This window comes from Lolium perenne, chromosome 3, assembly GCF_019359855.2.
Source record: "Lolium perenne isolate Kyuss_39 chromosome 3, Kyuss_2.0, whole genome shotgun sequence".
Taxonomy (NCBI): Eukaryota; Viridiplantae; Streptophyta; class Magnoliopsida; order Poales; family Poaceae; genus Lolium; species Lolium perenne.
Window position 1 is genome coordinate 72,420,928 of NC_067246.2, and position 19,322 is coordinate 72,440,249.

General features: G+C 46.3%; 1 protein-coding gene across 1 annotated transcript; it reads left to right on the forward strand.

Moving 5' to 3' along the window:
- Positions 1 to 10,720: 10,720 nt before the first annotated feature.
- Positions 10,721 to 18,066, forward strand: LOC139837911 (uncharacterized). Its single transcript, XM_071827229.1, has 3 exons — positions 10,721 to 11,581; positions 12,999 to 13,079; positions 14,342 to 18,066. The coding sequence occupies exon 3, from the start codon at positions 15,406 to 15,408 to the stop codon at positions 18,064 to 18,066; it is 2,661 nt and encodes an 886-aa protein (XP_071683330.1). The 5' UTR covers positions 10,721 to 11,581; positions 12,999 to 13,079; positions 14,342 to 15,405.
- Positions 18,067 to 19,322: the final 1,256 nt, after the last annotated feature.

A 19,322-nucleotide genomic window follows, 5' to 3' on the forward strand; every position in this document is an offset into this window, starting at 1 on the left:
TCACATAACACCTACATATCTAATAATGGGTGAAGGTCATGTCAGCAAGTCCTTATGAATTGAAAAACCGAAAACATTGTATACCACAAGACAACCTCGAAGGGTAACAAGAGCGCTCATCCGGCCTAGTAGACTCTTAGCAAGCACCTAACGCACACGCTACATAAGTCATCATCGCTGTCGTACCGCTGAGCAATCTTGAGGGTAAAGATCTGCATAATCTTGTTCGGTACTTGTTGTCGATGCCACCGCGGCGCCTCCACCCCGCGTGGGTCCACCAAGTCACGTCCATCTCCAAGACCCCGCTACGCCACGCCATTGATACCTGTCGCTATCAACGTGGTAGATGAACACCGCTCCGCCACCAGACTCCTCTAGGCGGCACGTGTTCCAAAACACAGTGTTTTACTAACTGCAGTACTTAGGTCTACCATGTCGCTACTCATCTTGTATAGGGGTCATGACAACTTCAGAAATTATATGTAAAGATTTACGTGCCCACTATGTTGTAGATCGAGCTAGTTAACATGATCATGCACTTGGTGGCCTCATGGCAGTTCAAATCGAGGCAGGGCAGAAATGCAGATGAAAATTGTTCTAAAGAGACGTTCGTCGTAAACCAGAAGGACGGACACGTGTTAGATCTCTTTCTCTGCATTAGCAATTCATTGACTTTTTTGTTTTACATAGAGCAGCTAGCCAGCTGGTACACTACGTGAGCTGTCAGGTAGGTCAACTATGTGAGCTCATGCTCACCGCGAGCATCAAAATAATTTAAGATCGGGCTTGTGATAGCACATGATCCCCTGACTCCTGCAAACGGAGTCCAATACTTCGATGCCAGCGCGCGCTCGGCCGATCGATGCAACATGCATGCATATGCATGTGAGTCGCGAGCACCAGGGGGAAACGGTATGGTGCCGGTGCAAGTGGCTGCGTCGATCGTCCTCGTCCTCGTCTCGGCATCTGCGTGTGTCTAGGGTCGTTTTGTTGCATGCGCTTTGGCTCCATCTGAGTAGTGGCGACGTGAAAGCTCCTCTTGTTTTTCACTTTGCGTCTCCGCTAGCTCTCCTTTCGACGTACGTACGTACGCATAGCTTTCTTTTCGGCAATGATTAGGTTCTGATTTGACGGGTGATACGAGACGAGCACTCGATGCCCTGGACACTGGCCTGGGGCCCGGACCTGCCATAGCTCCTCCTAGCGTCTCCACGAGATGGGGTACGACCGTGCCCGTACGGAGTGCCTAGCTCTCTCCATGAGAGTTTCCACATTTCTCGGCCGTGTTTGGGCCTACAACACCGTATATTCAAGTTCGACCGTCGATCGCCCATCTAACGCTCAGTATCAAGGTGGAACCAACGGTCACTGTTTGGAAATCGACAAGTCTATTTTTCGTCTCTTTCATTCTAGCTTCACATGCTCCGTTTTTTCGTCGCTCCCCATGGCTATTTAGCTCTGATCTGAGCATGTAAACCATATATATATATCTTTGTTTCCTTGGGTTAAACCTTAGCCGTCGTGTCTCTCCATTAAATCCTAGATTTGAACGGATCAACCCTAAGTAGCTAATCCGCGAGCGTTAACCGATTTTCTCTCAATCTTGCCTCTCCATTGTATGGATTCCTACCCGAGTCTAATAAGTGGTATGAGTGCCATGCGATTCTCGGCGATCGAATGAACCTTGGACATAGTGAATTGAGATCTCTTGTAAAACATCGTGTGTTGTCTCTTGCTTCGGCAGTGGTGTTGACTTGTCGGTGGTGGCAACATTCATGTGTAGTAGATCAGTTAGTTAGTTTGGTTTGCTTCAAATCCTATTTGCAGCAGTAACATCCCGTACTAGAACATTGTTTCTACATCCTCCAGAGGCGTTGGCGATAGCAATATGTGAGAGAAAATGTCATATTTTATTAGAAGACATTGAAATTTATTGCTTTAGGAGTCCCAGTAACATCCCTCTATAACAATGCTGGCACCAATTGTTTTCAGAAGCACGAAAACTCTGGAGCTCACCCATCTTCAATTGGATGTGAAAGCTTTGAGACGAAGACCATAAGGAATTTCTAGACTTCACCCAAACTATGCAGACCGATCTTGTGAGCGTACATCAAAATTGCATATCTATTCTAGAAATCTTTTTCTAAACTCAGTAGAGGAAGTACTTATAACTCATAATTTTGAGAAATCACCATTGCATTGCCACACCCCTGATTAAGTAAGCAGTGTGCATCACATACCTGACATACTAGTCCAACCTGTTAGAAGTGGTGGGGCATTACATGCTCAAGGTAGATAAATCAACTTAGATAGCACCCCAAAAGCTCCTTAGAGGAACCCAAATTATGCTTCCAACGGACAAGCAAGGAATCAACAACAAGCACAACAACAATATCTAGCTGCTCGTAATACTAAATAGGAAGAAGACCAAAATGATCGAAGAAAATTCAGAAAAATAGCACCTCCACGTGTTGAATTAAGAAGAATCAAACTTGTGGTGAAACCCAATAACTTCAATTTATATTTCAGAGTTTGAAGGGGGTGATTATTCATGGATTTAGCAAGTGGAACAATAGTTGGAAGCAAAAAAATCATATGACACAATATTTTGAGGCGAAGCAAGCAATGCAGTGGTGAAGATGTAAATCAAATGACTCTAGTTGCAACCTCACTTGCAACTAAAAAAAATCTAGTTGTAACCTAACTTTCAACTGGAAAAATCTCAGCTGAAATCTAACTTGCCAGGTCAAGTGCACTAATTACAATGCAAAACTGATGATGTAGAACTTGATTAAGAACTAATCAGGAAGGACATGCATCTACAACCTTGTAGCGGGAGGTTCATATGAAGGTGTTCCATTTGTAATGGAGGAAATTATGTGTTATTGGAGATGCATCTATTAGATACCTAGTGTCTGTGGTACAAAATCTAATGTTTAGTGCAGTAAGCTACCTTCAATTTCGGAGCAATGTAGATGGTAAATGTGTTGTGAATAAAATTTGTATGCGCGAGGAGCTAGTATATGACATTATTGTTTGGTGCCTGTTTGCTATCATACAATCGGTCGGCAAATAGTAGTCGGTTAGGAAAGACTTTTGGCGACTGAACTATTATTGACTAAAATCCTTTGTCGGCCGATTTGTGTTTTTGAAAGCCGTTTTCCCTACCAACATTGCTGTTGGGAATCCAATCCAAACATCCAAAATGTGGTTGTGTAGTGTAAGTTAGTTCTCAGCTAGACAAACCTGGGCTCTACAGACTATAGCATCTCTTTGAGTTGTACTCTTGGTGGTTGTTTGCGCGGTTGATGTAGAGACTGAAGCATAAACTCCTGGTCGCATTAATTTATACTACATTGACATTTTAGATATAAAATCAATAAAACACATCATTTCTTGTGCTGCATGTGAGTACGGTGCGGTGAAGCGCACACGCAATTGTGGGCTGCACAACCAGCACCACCCAGCATGTGAGCCGGGCCGGCTCAGGTCTCGAGCAACACCACTACGACGAGCACCACCCAGCAGCTATCCGCGCCCAACCCGAGGGCTGGCTCGGCCAGTCGCTCGCTACTTGCCAAGGAGGAGGAACAGTAGGAACGCATACAGAAAGCACGCTGCACGCTGGCATGGGAACCCGGACCATGGGAAGAAGACACACGCGGAAACAAGAACCGCCGGGCCGAGCGCCGCGCCGTGCCGCGCCCGTCGCCGGATAGATGCCGAAGCGACGCGGCGCTGTCTCCGTCCGCCTGCCGCCTGCCACCCGCTGCCGCCGCGTCCGACGACGGGGCCATGCATGCGTCCCGCCGATCGAGCGATGAAAATCCATCTTATTCTCCGGCGAACCCGGCGGCGCATGCATGCGGTAGAAGCGGCCAGCCGGTGAGCTCGCGCGCAGGCCAAGTACGTACGCAGGTCACACGCGCCGATGCCCCTACAGTGCGACCTGTGATCAAATCCCGGCTTCACCGGCCGGCGGCCTTCAGCACGCTTCTCCACAACATATCCCCTTTGCCTCACCTCGCCGCCCAATGGTCTGGACCTGCTCTGCCATCCCAACTCTGCAGATGTCCATGTGTACAGACTACGTACAGAGCAGACACATCGTACGCACGTATTTCCATTTCAAACGACCGATACGTACGTACGTACGTGCGTAGCGCCGTAGCCGAGGCTCTGGTCTCTGGACCTCCTTAAATCTGAAGAAATGACACTCTGCCCCTCGGATCCGACCGATGGCCGATGGGCATATTCCGTCCTTTCCTCCGATCCCATCTAGCGGCATCACTAAACAACAGACACTATCTGATGCGGATGCCGCTTGTCCCTCGCCCGTACTCGCATCTAACGGTCCTATCCACCGGATATATTCTTCGACGCCCAACCATGGCTGCCAGATACTAGTACACATTGCTAGATCTCATCTCGCTTCAAATTTCAAAAAAAAAAATACTACTCAAAGTACGTACAGTACTACCATACCTTCACATGCATAAAAGCAACTTACTAGATCTACACTTGCGGGTGATATTCACATACTCACATGCGATGCACGATATACACCGCTGGCCGTGACCCGTGGGTGCATTCATGCCACAAGCAAACAGAACGTAGGAGCCTTCCGTTCCCGATTGCTCGATTGCCATCACGTTCTTGGCCTCTTGCCTGTTTATCCGTTGCTCTTTTTTAAAAACAGCGAGAGCTATCCGTTCATATAAGAAATGGCGGTGTGTTTGTATCGTGATTGCTCTTTGGGCATTGTACCGACGGTCTTAACCTTTTCTTTTATGTGATTGATACATTTTTCAGGGTGCATTTTTGAAAAAAAAAAGCAATTTAATTATGTTTTACAATTCTTACTAAACTAAGTGAAGCCGGGATCAGTCTCGAAGGACCGAGAGCTATCCATTCACACCAGAACCAACGTTACATTTTTACATTTAAGCCCTTAGAAGAGCTGAAAATTAAATTTAATCCCATACCATTTGCACATAACACCTGAAAAGAAAAACTATAAATAGCAATCGGGCCCAACTCCAATTCTACCACACACGAGCTCCAGACAGCCAACTGTCCTCAACGTTGTCGGGGATGATACCGCTTGGGGCTGCGGAGAGGCGGGAGCCAAATATGACGAAGCCCGAGGCCTCTGAAATGGCACGAAATCGGAGACATGGACGCCACCGTGATGAATCTCCAGGGGTAAGCACGGCTTCTTCCATGTGGAAGATCTCGCCACCAACAACCACAAGGATGAACTCCCTGCTCCTTCTCGCCTCCACAACGAGGAAGAAGCGAATCCATCCCGTAGCCACAACAGTAGATGTGGAAGGAACCATTGCCGAGCTTATTTGAAGATGACATGTTGAGGCTGCTCCTTCCGGTAGCTCGCGGCTCCAGCCGCCACCACTAGCCAGAAGAACACCAAACGCTACCACACGCCGCTCGAAGACAGCCGTGGCTCGCTCCCGAACCACGGTATAAAGCCGAGGCCCCACGCTAAACCCTAGACTTAGACACGTACTACTACTATCTGGCCTCCCCCTCCCATCGATCCGGCTGGCGAGGCCATCAAAGAAGAATGTGAAAGGAGTCGAGAGCGGCAGAGAGACTCTCAAGGGGCTGGGAGAGAGAGAGAGAGAGAGAGAGAGAGAGAGAGAGAGAGGGGGGGAGCCTCCGGAGTATGTGTTTATTCGTTGCTTGAATTCGTCGTATGTTATACTACTTCCGTTCCAAATTAACAGACACGACTGTTTGGACACATTTCAATTTGTAAACACATCTGTATCTAGATCAAACCGCGTCACTTAATTTAGAATGGAGAAAATTGCACATTGCTTGATTTATTCGGATGGTTTACATGTTTTCGTCGCATTTGCTTTTTTTTTAGCTAGCGAAGAGCCAAACTAAAGCTACCTAACCCAGCATCTGTGGTCAGTTGAGTACAGACCACGTTGTTTTTCAAACAGGAAACACATGGACAAATGTTCTCAGAGTTGGATTCTGCCTCGAGCCCAGCAATGTCTCTGTTCTGGTTCCGTCGATATTCTTTCATGTGTCGGTGAACCTGTTGCTTCTTATTCCCGTTATATTGTTATCGTTGTTGTTGTTGGTGGTGGCTGGAACAACGGAAAAGAGCAAGTACTCCAAACAAAACAGCAAATTTGTTTTGCAGCAATTTACAGCGTGTATTTCATAGGTAGCTCAGTAGCTGCTTCTCGAGTTAACAAGCGAATTTAATTTTCATTTAGTTACTGCAGTGGCACTCATGATATACTAGTCCGTTGCCGATCATTTGAACATACGGTTCCCTGAGTTAAACTTGTGAAAACTGTCTACTGCTGCAGCTCATACCGTACACTCTTCCATTTAAAAATCTTGACGCATGTGCCGTCCTTATTACTCCTAATCTCCATGCCCTAAGGACTCTCTCTACTGCTAACTAATCTAATTGTCACGCTTCACGAGACGTACGTCTTTACGCGTAGCTTCGTTAGCCGTTTGTCATTAGTCAGTGCCCAGCTTATCTATGTCCTAAACACTGCGGCTACAACCTACGCTAATTAAACTATGAGTAAGTTACTCCAGTACCATCCGAGGAGAGGACTCTTTCAGAAAGTTTGAATGCTTTTGAGTCTAGTGCACGTCCCATTTGTTTAAGTCCGATGAAGTAGTAGTAGCATCGATTCTTATACTATCCGAGGACAGGACTGTCTATCATTTTGAAATTTTGAAGTTGGCGTGTGATCCTTCTCGATACCTGCGAGCTTGGTTAATTTTAATCAAATTTATTTGTGCAGATTCTCCTCTGTATACTAGTCTTGATGGACTAATCACTAATCGAATTGTAAAGAAGGAAAGCTATAGTACTTTGGTTTATTTTAAGGGTAAAGTTTATTTAAGGAGCACTTTTAATGGACTAATCACTAATAATGAAGGAAGGGTACTACTTTTGTCGTGAAGCCCTCATACAGCATTATTAGGTGCATGGCATAATTTTCATTTAGGTACTATACTTCGGAGTAGAAACAAAGCAAATAAAAATAAAAATTCAAAGGTTATACTCAATGGTATTTCTCGCAACCACATACTACTCATTGTTTAAAAGTGCTGGGCAAAGTCAAATAGCAAATCAAACCAAAGGTTGTCTGCCTAAAGGCAATCACTAGTAGAAAATGAGGCTTCCATCCAGCCCCATTAGTCCCCAAATCTTTCGAACCGCGACCAAAAATCTGGGCCCAGCGGGCTCAGTCGACAGCTGGGGCGCGGGAGGGGCTTGGCCAACCGCGACTAAAGGCGGCAGCGCAACTCACTTCACTTAGCCATTTGGTGCCACTTCTCTTCACAATCTTCACAAAGAGGTGGTGGATTTGCTTTTGGTTCCTCTTATGCACACAAGGTGTTCGATGAAATGCCCGAAAGAATGAAAGAAACATGATATGAAGTGTCCGAGCCACACTTGAGCTTTCTCATTTATTTTTCCTCCTCGATCGCGGTTAGCAACTTTAACCTTTCATGTGTCATTGATAAAATATGCATGTGTGTAGTTCATTGTTTAATTTCTATTATTTATAGCTAGTTAGTTTAACAAATGCATGATGGTTAATTATATACTTTATATAATAATAATGCAGATGAATCGGCAATGGATGTACGGTAACCGACTCTCCGGCGAGTTCACTACGGGTTTGAAAGGTTTCCTCGTAGTGGCTAATGCAAACAAGCAGGGGGGTTTTGTTATATGTCCATGTGTTGGCTGTAAGAATCAGAAGGGTTACTCTTCCTCAAGAGAAGTTCACCTGCACCTGCTTCGGCACGGTTTCATGCCAAGCTATAATTGTTGGACCAAGCATGGAGAAATAGGGGTTATAATGGAAGAAGATGAAGAAGGGGATGATATCATCGATGAAAACTATCTTGATCATTTCGGTGATACTTTCATGGAGGATGCTGAAGGTGGGGAAGGTGAAGGGGAATGTGAAGGGGAAGGTGAAGAAGAGGCACATGATGAGCCCGCTGATGATCTTGGTCGAACCATTGCTGATGCACGGAGATGCTTCGAAACTGAAAAGGAGAGGGAGAATTTGGATCGCATGTTAGAGGATCACAAAAAGTCGTTGTACCCAGGATGCGATAATGGTCTGAAAAAGCTGGGCTGCACACTGAATTTGCTGAAATGGAAGGCACGGGAAGGTGTAGGTGACTCAGGATTTGAAAACTTGCTAAAAATGTTGAAGAATATGTTTCCAAAGAATAACGAGTTGCCCGCCAGTACGTACGAAGCAAAGAAGGTTGTCTGCCCTCTAGGTTTAGATGTTCTGAAGATACATGCATGCATTAACGACTGCATCCTCTACCGCGGTGAATACGAGAATTTGAATGAATGCCCGGTATGCACTGCATTGCGTTATAAGATCAGAGGCGATGACCCTGGTGACGATGTGGAGGGCCAGAAACCCAGGAAGAGGGTTCCCGCCAATGTGATGTGGTATGCTCCTATAATACCACAGTTGAAACGTCTATTCAGGAACAAAGAGCATGCCAAGTTGTTGCGATGGCACAAAGAGGACCGTAGGTCGGACGGGGAGTTGAGACACCCCGCAGATGGAACGCAATGGAGAAAGATCGACAGAGAGTTCAAAGATTTTGCAGCTGACGCAAGGAACATAAGATTGGGTCTAAGTATAGATGGCATGAATCTTTTTGGCGAGCAGAGCTCCAGCCATAGCACCTGACCCGTGACTCTATCCATCTACAACCTTCCTCCTTGGTTGTGTAAGAAGCGGAAGTTCATTATGATGCCAGTGCTCATCCAAGGTCCGAAGCAACCCGGCAACGACATCGATGTGTACCTAAGGCCATTAGTTGATGAACTTTTACAGTTGTGGGGCATACCTGGTGTATGTGTGTGGGATGAGCACAAAGAAGAGGAATTTGACCTACGAGCGTTGCTTTTCATAACCATCAACGATTAGCCTGCTCTTAGTAACCTTTCGGGACAGTCAAATAAGGGATACAATGCATGCACGCACTGCTTACATGAGACTGAAAGTGTATAGTTGCCAAATTGTAAGAAGAACGTGTACCTTGGGCATCGCCGATTTCTTCCAAAAATTCATAACGTAAGAAAGAAAGGCAAGCATTACAATGGCAATGCAGATCACCGGCCGAATCCTGCGGAACGTACTGGTGCTGAGGTATTTGATATGGTCAAGGATTTGAAAGTCATCTTTGGAAAGGGTCCTGGCGGACAATCAGTTCCGCAGGGAGCTGACGGGCACGCACCCATGTGGAATAAGAAATCTATATTGTGGGAGCTAGAATATTGGAAAGTTCTAGATGTCCGCTCTGCAATCGACGTGATGCATGTTACGAAGAATATTTGCGTGAACCTGCTGATACGTCCATTTTGCATCACTATTTTATATCATAATTTACTGTTATTCATTGATATATTTCATATTTAGAGGTGATACTTATGTTATTTCATCTATTTTGCATGTTTCATGATTATTGGAGAATCGCTCACCGGAGTCAGGATTCTGCTGGAAAAAGCACTGTCAGAATGCAATATTTCGGAAGATCAACAATTCACGGAAATTACACTGAAGATCTTATTTTTCCAGAAGACGAAGCTAGCCAAAAGGAGGGACCGAGGAGGGCCTCCATGGGCCCCCCATAGGCTGGCGCGGGCCCTGGCCTAGCCACACCGCCTTGTGGGGAGAGGGCCCACAGCCCCCTTCTGCCGCCTCTCTTTCGCGTACTTCTTCGTCCCGAAAACCTAAGCTCCAGAGGAGAGTCGCAAAGAGTCACAGCCGCCTCTGCGGGGCGGAAAACACCAGAGAGAAAAGAGCTCTCCGGTAGGCTGAAATCTGCCGAGGAAATTCCCTCCCGAAGGGGGAAATCGACGCCATCGTCACCGTCATCGAGCTGGACATCATTGGGATCATCATCACCATCATCTCCATCATCATCACCGCCATCTCCACCGCTGCACATCGTCACCGCTGTAACATCTAGGGTTGAATCTATATTGTTTGATAGGGGAAACTCTCCCGGTATTGATTTCTACTTGTTATTGATGCTATTGAGTGAAACCATTGAACCAAGGTTTATGTTCAGATTGTTATTCATCATCATATCACCTCTGATCATGTTCCATATGATGTCTCGTGAGTAGTTCGTTTAGTTCTTGAGGACATGGGTGAAGTCTAAATGTTAGTAGTGAATTATGTTGGGTAATATTCAATGTTATGATATTTAAGTTGTGGTGTTATTCTTCTAGTGGTGTCATGTGAACATCGACTACATGATACTTCACCTTTATGGGCCTAGCGGAATACATCTTGTATTCGTTTGCCAATTACGGGGTTGCCGGAGTGACAGAAACCTGAACCCCCGTTGGTATATCGATGCAGGAGGGATAGCATGATCTCAGAGTTTAAGCCTGTGGTTAGATTTATCTTAATTACTGTAACATCCCAAGAGTAACACCTTAGTCCCTTTTACCTTTCTTGCATGGTTATCATGTCATCATGTTGCATTCATGCATATCACCACCTTTGGCTTTTATAAAATTGCATTTGATTCTTGGTTTGTTTTTGTTTGCTTGTTGTTCTCCCTCTTTCTCTCTCTTGGTTCATCCCCCTCTTGTGATGTTCCAAGAAAAGCTAACATGCCAACCTTCCACCACTTGACCTATATTTCAAATAGGTCATGCCAAATTCTTATATGGTTACTATAAACCTACCTCTCCTCTCTATTTTTGCAATGCACATGTTTTATGATCTTGAGATGGTTTACCTTCTCAAATGGTTGGGCCATTAAGGTTTAATAAATATTTTATCTTCTCTTTATTTCTCTATGTCCCACTCTTCTTCTTTTCTCCTTTTTATCTCAACCACCATAGTTGGTATACAAGGTTGGGCCTCTCTGAATTCAAATTCCCTCTTTCAAATTGCAAATTTATCTCTTCTCCAATTTTCAAAAAAGGTTTTGAAAAGAGAAAGAAATAAAAACAGTAAAATAAATAAAAGAAAAACCTAGCTAATCTAACCCACCTATCTAACCCAGCCCAACTAATCTAACCGGTGGCCCAACCCCCACGTACATGCCCAAGAAGAAGCAAACAAGAGCCATCGTTGGAGAAACTTCCCTGTATCTCTTCTTCCTCGTGTACGAACACCTCCATGGCCACATGATTCTTCCCCCTCTCCCGATGCTTGACACCTGCCCCTCTTTTCCCTCTCCTTAAGATGCCAGGAGACCTACCAGAAACCTAGCTGCCTCTTCCTCCTCCCCAAGCCGCCGCCACTCCCCATCTTTTCCTGAACGTTAGAGAAAGGTTTCTGCCCGGAGTCTCGTCGATCACCGCCGTCGCCATGGCCTCCGGCGAGCCCACGTGAGCTGGGGAATCGGTTCCTCTCTTCCTCCTCTACGTCCTGGACGTCGTCACGGATCCGGAGACGCCAAGCCTGCCCGCGAGCATCCACTTCTGCATCATCTACCCCGGCCAACTTTCTTCCTCTTCGCCGGCGAGCTCCTCCGCCGCTTCCTCCTCTTCAACGGCGACCCCAGGGTGAGCACGACCTTCTCCTCCCATCCCTACATGCATCTACGATGCTGGATCACCACAGAGAAGAGAGATCCGAGGCAGAATCGAAAACGAGAAAACAAATCGAGTAGAAAAACGCCCAGTCTTGTTTCTGCTCGCTGACACCATCTTTCGACGCATCTCACCGCCAGCACAGGCCACTCCAGCTTGCGTTCTTCGCACCGTTAGAAAGCTGAGACGAAGGGCTACAACTTTCATTTTGGAATCACTCAATTTCGTTGCCTGTAGACGACGCCACCTTCGATCAAACATCTGTCCAGAATCTGTTTTCAGTTTCGCTGTTTCTCGCACACGTCGCGGTACCGACTTCTCCGAGGTCTTCCCGGCGAACCAGGTCGTTTCAGCACGCCATACTTGTTCCAGTAGATGCACAGCTATACCCTCTTTCTTCGGGTTTTTGAATCATCCCAAACGGAGCAGCACAGACGTCGCCATCCTCGTTCAAAGTCGGTCCAGAAAACAGATTCAGTTCTCAGTTTCAGAACCGCTGTTTCGTCGTCTCGTTTTCCGGCGAGTTTCTCCGGCGCCACCGTGCTCCGTTTTCCACCTTTTCGGCGTCATTCAACTCAGGGAACATTCCCCTTACTCAACCTGTCGAGACACACTCAGTTTCGTCACCCAGTTCTTCGCCATCGTCGACCAAAAACGCGCCCAGCAGCTGTCTGTTTTTCAGTTACAAGTGTCGTTCTTCTTTCAGTAAATTTCAGTTTACGCGAAGATATACCTGATGTTGCCTATAGCCTGCATCTAATCAAAACCTGCTAAACAGCACACTGGTACCGTTCCTTTGCCACTGCCAGGGCCTCCTGGGATCAAATCCTGGCCGGCACAGGATTAGAAAACAGTTTTTGCAAAACTGCTGTTTATCAGTTTTTGCCCCTGCCTTTTTTTTTATGATTTAAAACTGCACTTTCCCAAATCCAAATCATACAAATTTTATATCCAATTTGTTCAGAAAAACATGATCTAATCAACCATGAATTTTGTATCAACTTTTGAACAACTAAAATTTGGTCACTTTTCAAATCTGGATTTAATTGCTAAATGTTGCATAATTCACATCTTTAATTCTATAACTCCAATTTGACAAATCTTTATATCTAATTGCATCAGCCAAGCATGAAGTTTTCAAATCTGACCTTATCATGCACCATTGGCATTATCTCTGAATTGAACCAACTAAAACTTGCAACTTGAACTAAATGTCATGTGAGGGTGCTTATCATTAGATGTGGCTATTAGCACCCCACTTAATCTTGCTAACATGAAATCTTGCACAATCATCTTGCCATGTCATCATGCATCATATTGCGCATTGCATTCTTGTATTGATTTGTTCTATTACTTTCCTTGTATGTGCTTTTTGGTTCTTCTCGAGTAGACGCCGACGCAGAGCAGTACGAGCAGGAGTACGAGTTCCCCCTGGAGGATCGTGTCGGTGCTTCTACCTCTGATCTGACAGGCGAGCCCACCCCTTCACCTATTTTACTTTTACATGCTCTTTTGATCTATTGCTATCCTTATGTTGCGATTCTGTTGTGTCACGTGTCCTATCCACCTGTTACCTATATGTCCGAGATACACCTCCTCGCCCTACCTTTTGTTTGTTGTTTGCCAGCTTTGCGAGTCGTAGGCGAGTTTAGGGTTTTCTGTTGATATCTCGAAATGTTCGGGATATCTTGTTTGGATGTGACACATGTTCTACCTTTTCGAAAATGAAGTGGATAACTTTTGCTACAACTAAAATTGCTAAGGGTTATAATATGCAGAGGCATCTGTGAGCCCCTTTGCGAAAGCATCGGAACTTTGACTTGCTAATGTCCCCTAGGACCCGAGTTCTTGTTATCTGTTTCTAAGACTGAGCGCGCTAACCACTCGTGGGAGGTTTTATCGGGACCCCCCATCACCCATTACCATTTCTCAAGTCTGTTGAAAAGGGGGCCACAACCTTGGTTTTATTTGCCTATGCCATGTATGCCATGCTTTACTTACTGTTGCCTTCGGGTGTTTACTTCCTGTTGCCTTCGGGTGTTTATATTGCATCTTGTACCTTGCGGGACGTTTAGCGAAGCGTGTGGTTCGCACGCCTAGCCGCCGGCGCAAACCTCTGAGTCCGTCTCGGAGTACGGCCGAACTTCGATACGGGTAGCTTAGGCGGGTGGCCCCCCTAGACTTTCTTGTTGATTTGGGAACGGTCTTGTTGTGAGACTCCGCCGTAATTAAGCGGGTTCGAGCATGCGTGTATGGTAACATTGGTGCACCCCTGCAGGGTAAATCTTATCGATAAGCCGTGTCCGCGGTTATGGACGACTTGGAGCTGTTTAACTCGATCATAGAACAACTTACACCTAAAGTTGTCGCTAATAACTTGCTAATTACTTGCGTAGTAAGTTAGCCCTATTATAATGGAATGGATATAAAATTGTCAACTGTGTGAGTGCCTTGTTAGTACCTCTTGGCTAAGGGGGATCGCACTGGCTGGGTTGTTGTTTGCAGAGTATAGAACTGCTAGAATATGCGCTCTCTCACCTTCTCTATTAGACGGAAGTTGTAGCGTGTCTCTATTGGTTAGTGCCTTGCTGCCGCTAAACTCCACATATAGCCGGGCGAAGTTTACACCGCCCACCAAAGAAGCATAGCTGGTCTTGTCTCGCAAGTACGTGCCAACGGTACTTACCCTCGTTTTTCTTCCTCTTTTTCCGGAACCCGCTTTTCGACAAACAGGTACGACAGATGATGAGCAGTACGCAGGTGGCTACTTTGTCGAGTTCACGGACGATGACTTCGTTGCGTAGCAGGATCGTTCCTAAGGCAGCAGCCTGTGGCTTGTTGGTTATGGAAACACCGCTTGATTATCTTCAGGACTCTTAGTCCCATTTGGTTCTTGTCTGTACCCAGACTATTTGGCTATCTTATGTATGATGTACTGATGGGATATGTTTCCCTCCTGAGTGTCATTTGGATCTTGCTCATTAGAGCGTTGCTATATATATGAACCTTATTTCCATCTTTTGCGTCATACATAGTCATGTTGTGATATTGAATCTGTATTCCACCCTTGTACCCTGTGCACCGTGCGTGTATGTTTGAAGTGCACAGGAAGGTGTAGCACTCAGGCCTGGAAAGCCTAACGTGAGCCTATGAGGTGGGTGTTGTGTGCATGGGCGTGTCGAGCTTTGCTTGGCCTACCCATAAGCTTGGGAATGCGAGGCGACCTCACGGTCCTTTGTAGTGACCTCATGCACATAAACCCCTCGTACCTGCGCGCTCTGGGTTTTCCTACTCCTGGGGCTTACAGACTTGGTATCAGAGCAGGACTGCCTTTAGGAGCCCCTTGCAGCGGACGAAGTTGAGTCTAGAAACTAATATTTTATTAGCTACATAGGAAAAATTGTGCGCGAGAGTAGGAATTCTGCTTTTATTTCTTACCCCACCCACCCTCCCTCTGGTAAGGAAGAGCAACGGTTTTACTCTATTCTTATCTTGTTTCACCTAGGCTTGGACGTGTTTGTGGGAAACCATAGTGCCATAGGGAAAAATGTATTTTGAAATTTTTTTGTACTATGGTTGCTTCATTATCATCCTTTGTCGATCTCCACATATAATCTATTCCTTTGACATGTTGGTATTTTCATACTAACATGTTATTCTCCTTTGATCCGATGCTATCTCGACCACTTCTTTGTTCCGGAGCCTGCTTCCTTTTCGTTATCCTCATGGAACCACCGTTTACTCCACTGTCCTGCGTGTCGAGTGGATGATGGATCTCATGTGTACTTGAACCTTGTATGGTGTACCTTGATGAATTCTATGGAGTGATGTGTTATGTGATCTTAAACCCTTGTTCTAAGTTTTTTTTTCTCATCTGTTGTCTCAACCGTCTTATGTTTTCCCTCAACAGGATGGTTAGACCTCCGCCACCTCCTCCGCTGGGACCAGCCCTGTTGCAAATGACTCAATTGTTGAGCCAGATGCAGCAAACCCAGCACAACTTCGATCAAGCTCGTCATGACAATGGTCGAGTCATGATCCGGGACTTCTTGCAGTTGAACCCGCGATCGTTCGACTCTACTCCTGAACCGCTGGATGCAGATGATTGGGTGCGCGATGTCAACCGCATGCTCAACACAGCGGGAGTCGCCCCAGAAGACAAAGTGCGGTTTGCGACTCACCTACTGAAAGGAGGGTCCGCAGCATGGTGGGAGAACTTCCTCGAGATGCGTCCCGCCAATGCTCCTGATGTCACTTGGGAAGAATTCAGGGAAGCTTTCAGAAGCCACCACATTCCTGAAGGGCTAATGGACAGGATGAAGGAGAAATTCCTCAGTCTTGTTCAGGGCAACAAAGACGTGATGGCATACAGCATCGAGTTCTCCAAGCTAGCTCGCTATGGTGGCGAAGAAGTGTCTACTGATGCCAAGAAGCAGAAGAGGTTCCGTAATGGCCTCAAGCCGGCACTCAAGTACGCGCTCACTCATGTCTCGATGGACACCTTTGACAAGCTGGTCAACACTGCTATCAAGGAAGAGTCGGGTAGGCTTGCGTTCGAGGAGTCACGCAAGCATACTCGAGAGGTTGGTGCTCCTTCTTTAGTGCCGCCTCAGAAGCGAAGGTTGTGGGTTCCTTATCCCGCACCGCCAGGACAAGCTACACAAGCTGGGTATGCTCCCCGCGCAGCACACGCTGGGTATGCTCCCCGCCCTCCCACCCCACAGCTTCAGCAGAGGACCTACCAAGCTCCGCCAAGGCCTGCTTATGGTGGACCAAGGCCGATGGGTCCACGTGCCGACCCCACATGCTACAAGTGTGGTCAGGTTGGGCACATCTCTACCTTCTGCCCTCAGAAGCTGCCTCCACCACCGCCTCGCTCTACTTCGACAAATGCGATGGTTCGTGCACCAGCTCAGGGCCGTGCCTTCAACAACAACAATAGGCAAGGTCCGAGGGCTGTTCGCGTCAACAACCTCAACGTTGAGCAAGCTGAACAAGCTACCGACGTCGTGCTTGGTACTTTGCTTGTTAACTCTATCCCTGCAAAAGTTCTGTTTGATACGGGAGCTTCACTTTCCTTTGTGTCGCTTCCGTTCTCTCAAAAGCATGAGTTACCGGTTGAGTACTTGTCCAAATCTTTCACGGTTGTTTCTCCCGGAGGAATGTTGGAAGCGCTAAGAATAAGTCATGGCAACCAAATTCAGATTGGAAACCATGTGTTCCTTGCGTCCCTCATCGAGCTAAGATCTTCCGGTATCGATGTCATCCTTGGCATGGATTGGTTGAAGGCCAACAAAGTTGTCATTGATTGCGCCAAGCATTCAGTTTCTCTTCCTACGGCGACAGGATCCTTGACCTATACACCTTCTCAAACACCTTCCGTTCAGCTCTTTTCTTTGAATCCTAGTTCTCTTCTGGAGCTTGAGTCTATACCGGTGGTTTGCGACTTTCCTGATGTCTTTCCTGAAGAACTTCCAGGTATGCCACCTGACAGGGCTGTTGAGTTCGTCATTGAACTAGAGCCTGGAACAGCTCCTATCTCAAAGAGGCCATACAAAATGGGTCCAAATGAGTTGGCTGAACTCAAGAAGCAGCTTGACGAGTTGCAAAAACTTGGTTTCATTCAGCCAAGCACTTCTCCATGGGGATGTCCTACCATCTTCGTGAAGAAGAAGGATAAAACTGATCGATTGGTGGTTGACTACCGCCCTCTCAATGAGAAAACGATCAAGAATACATATCCCCTCCCTCGCATCAATGAGCTCTTTGATCAGCTTGCGGGTGCAACTGTGTTCTCTAAGATGGATTTGAGAAGTGGTTATCACCAAATCAAAATCCGCAAGGAGGATGTACCCAAGACAGCCTTCAAAACTCGTTATGGTCTCTACGAATACACCGTCATGTCCTTTGGCCTCACTAATGCTCCTGCCACTTTCTCTCGGTTGATGAACTACATTTTCATGGAGTACCTCGACAAGTTTGTGGTAGTCTATCTCGATGATATCCTTGTGTACTCCAAGTCCAATGAGGAGCATGAAGAGCATCTTCGCCTCATCCTCATGAAGCTTCGTGAACATCGCCTCTATGCCAAGTTCTCCAAGTGTGAATTTTGGCTTCCTCAAGTCGTCTATCTTGGCCATGTCATTTCGGGAAAAGGCATTGCTGTCAATCCTGAAACCGTCAAGGCGATCGTTGAATGGCTTCCTCCGAAGAATGTCAAGCAAGTGAGAAGTTTCCTCGGTTTGGCAAGTTACTGCCGCCGCTTTGTTGAGAATTTCTCCAAGATCGCCAAGCCTCTTACCGATCTCACGAAGAAAGACAAGAAGTTCCTTTGGTCTCCTCAATGCCAAGAAAGCTTTGACCTCCTCAAGCGAAGCTCACTTCCACACTGTCCTTGTTCTTCTGAGATACTTCTAAACCTTTCGAGATATTACGTGATGCCTCTCTTCATGGTCTAGGTGCTGTCCTCATGCAAGAACGTCAAGTTGTGGCGTATGCTTCTCGTCATTTGAAAAAGCATGAACTCAACTATCCCACACATGATCTTGAGCTTGCAGCCGTGTTACATGCTTTAATAACATGGCGCCAATACTTGTTGGGCAACAAATGTGAGATCTTCACCGACCACAAGAGTCTCAAATACATCTTCACACAACCCAACTTGAACCTCCGTCAAACGAGATGGATGGAAACCATCAAGGACTTTGATCTGTCTATCGACTACACTCCGAGGCAAAGCTAATGTCATGGCTGACGCCCTTAGTCGCAAGTCCTATTGCAACAACCTCATGATTCAAGAAAGTCAACCTGCTCTTTATGAAGAATTCAGGAAATTGAATCTTGAGCTTGTTCCCCAAGGCTACCTTGCAAACTTGGTGATCACGCAAACTCTTGAAGATAAGATCCGAAAAGGACAGTTGCGAGATAATTGCAGCAAGAATATCAAAGAGAATATGCACAAGCCCAAGTACAAGTCTTTCTCTCTCGACGATCAAGGAACTCTCTTCTTCCAAGGTCGTTTTGTTGTTCCGAATGATCCAGGACACGAGAAACCTCATTCTCAAAGAAGCTCACGACACTCCTCTTTCTATCCATCCTGGCGGCACAAAGATGTATCTCGATATCAAGTCTACCTATTGGTGGACTAGGATGAAAAGGGATGTTGCTCGCTATGTCTCGAGAATGTGATGTACGTCGCCGTGTCAAAGCGAACATCGGAGACTGCCGGTGTCCTCCAACCCACGAAGATTCTGAGTGGAAATGGGATAAGATTGAGATGGACTTTGTATTTGGTTTTCCAAAGTCTCGCAAAGGCAATGATGCTATCTTCGTGGTGATCGACCGTCTTTCTAAGGTTGCTCACTTCCTTCCTGTCAAAGAAACAATATCTGCTAGTCAGTTGGCTGAGCTCTACACTGCAAAGATTGTTTCTCTTCATGGTGTTCCCTTGGAAATAAGCTCTGATCGCGGAAGTATCTTCACTTCCAAGTTTTGGGCAAGCTTTCAGAAAGCTATGGGAACTAATCTGCTCTTGACACTGACTTACCATCCGCAAACGAGTGGGCAAGTCGAAAGAGTCAATCGGATTCTCGAGGACATGCTCCGGTGCCCGTGTCATCTCCTTCGGCATGAAATGGGAAGAATGCCTTCCATTCGTGAGTTCTCTTACAACAACGACTATCAAGCCGGCTTGGGCATGGCACCCTTCGAAGCT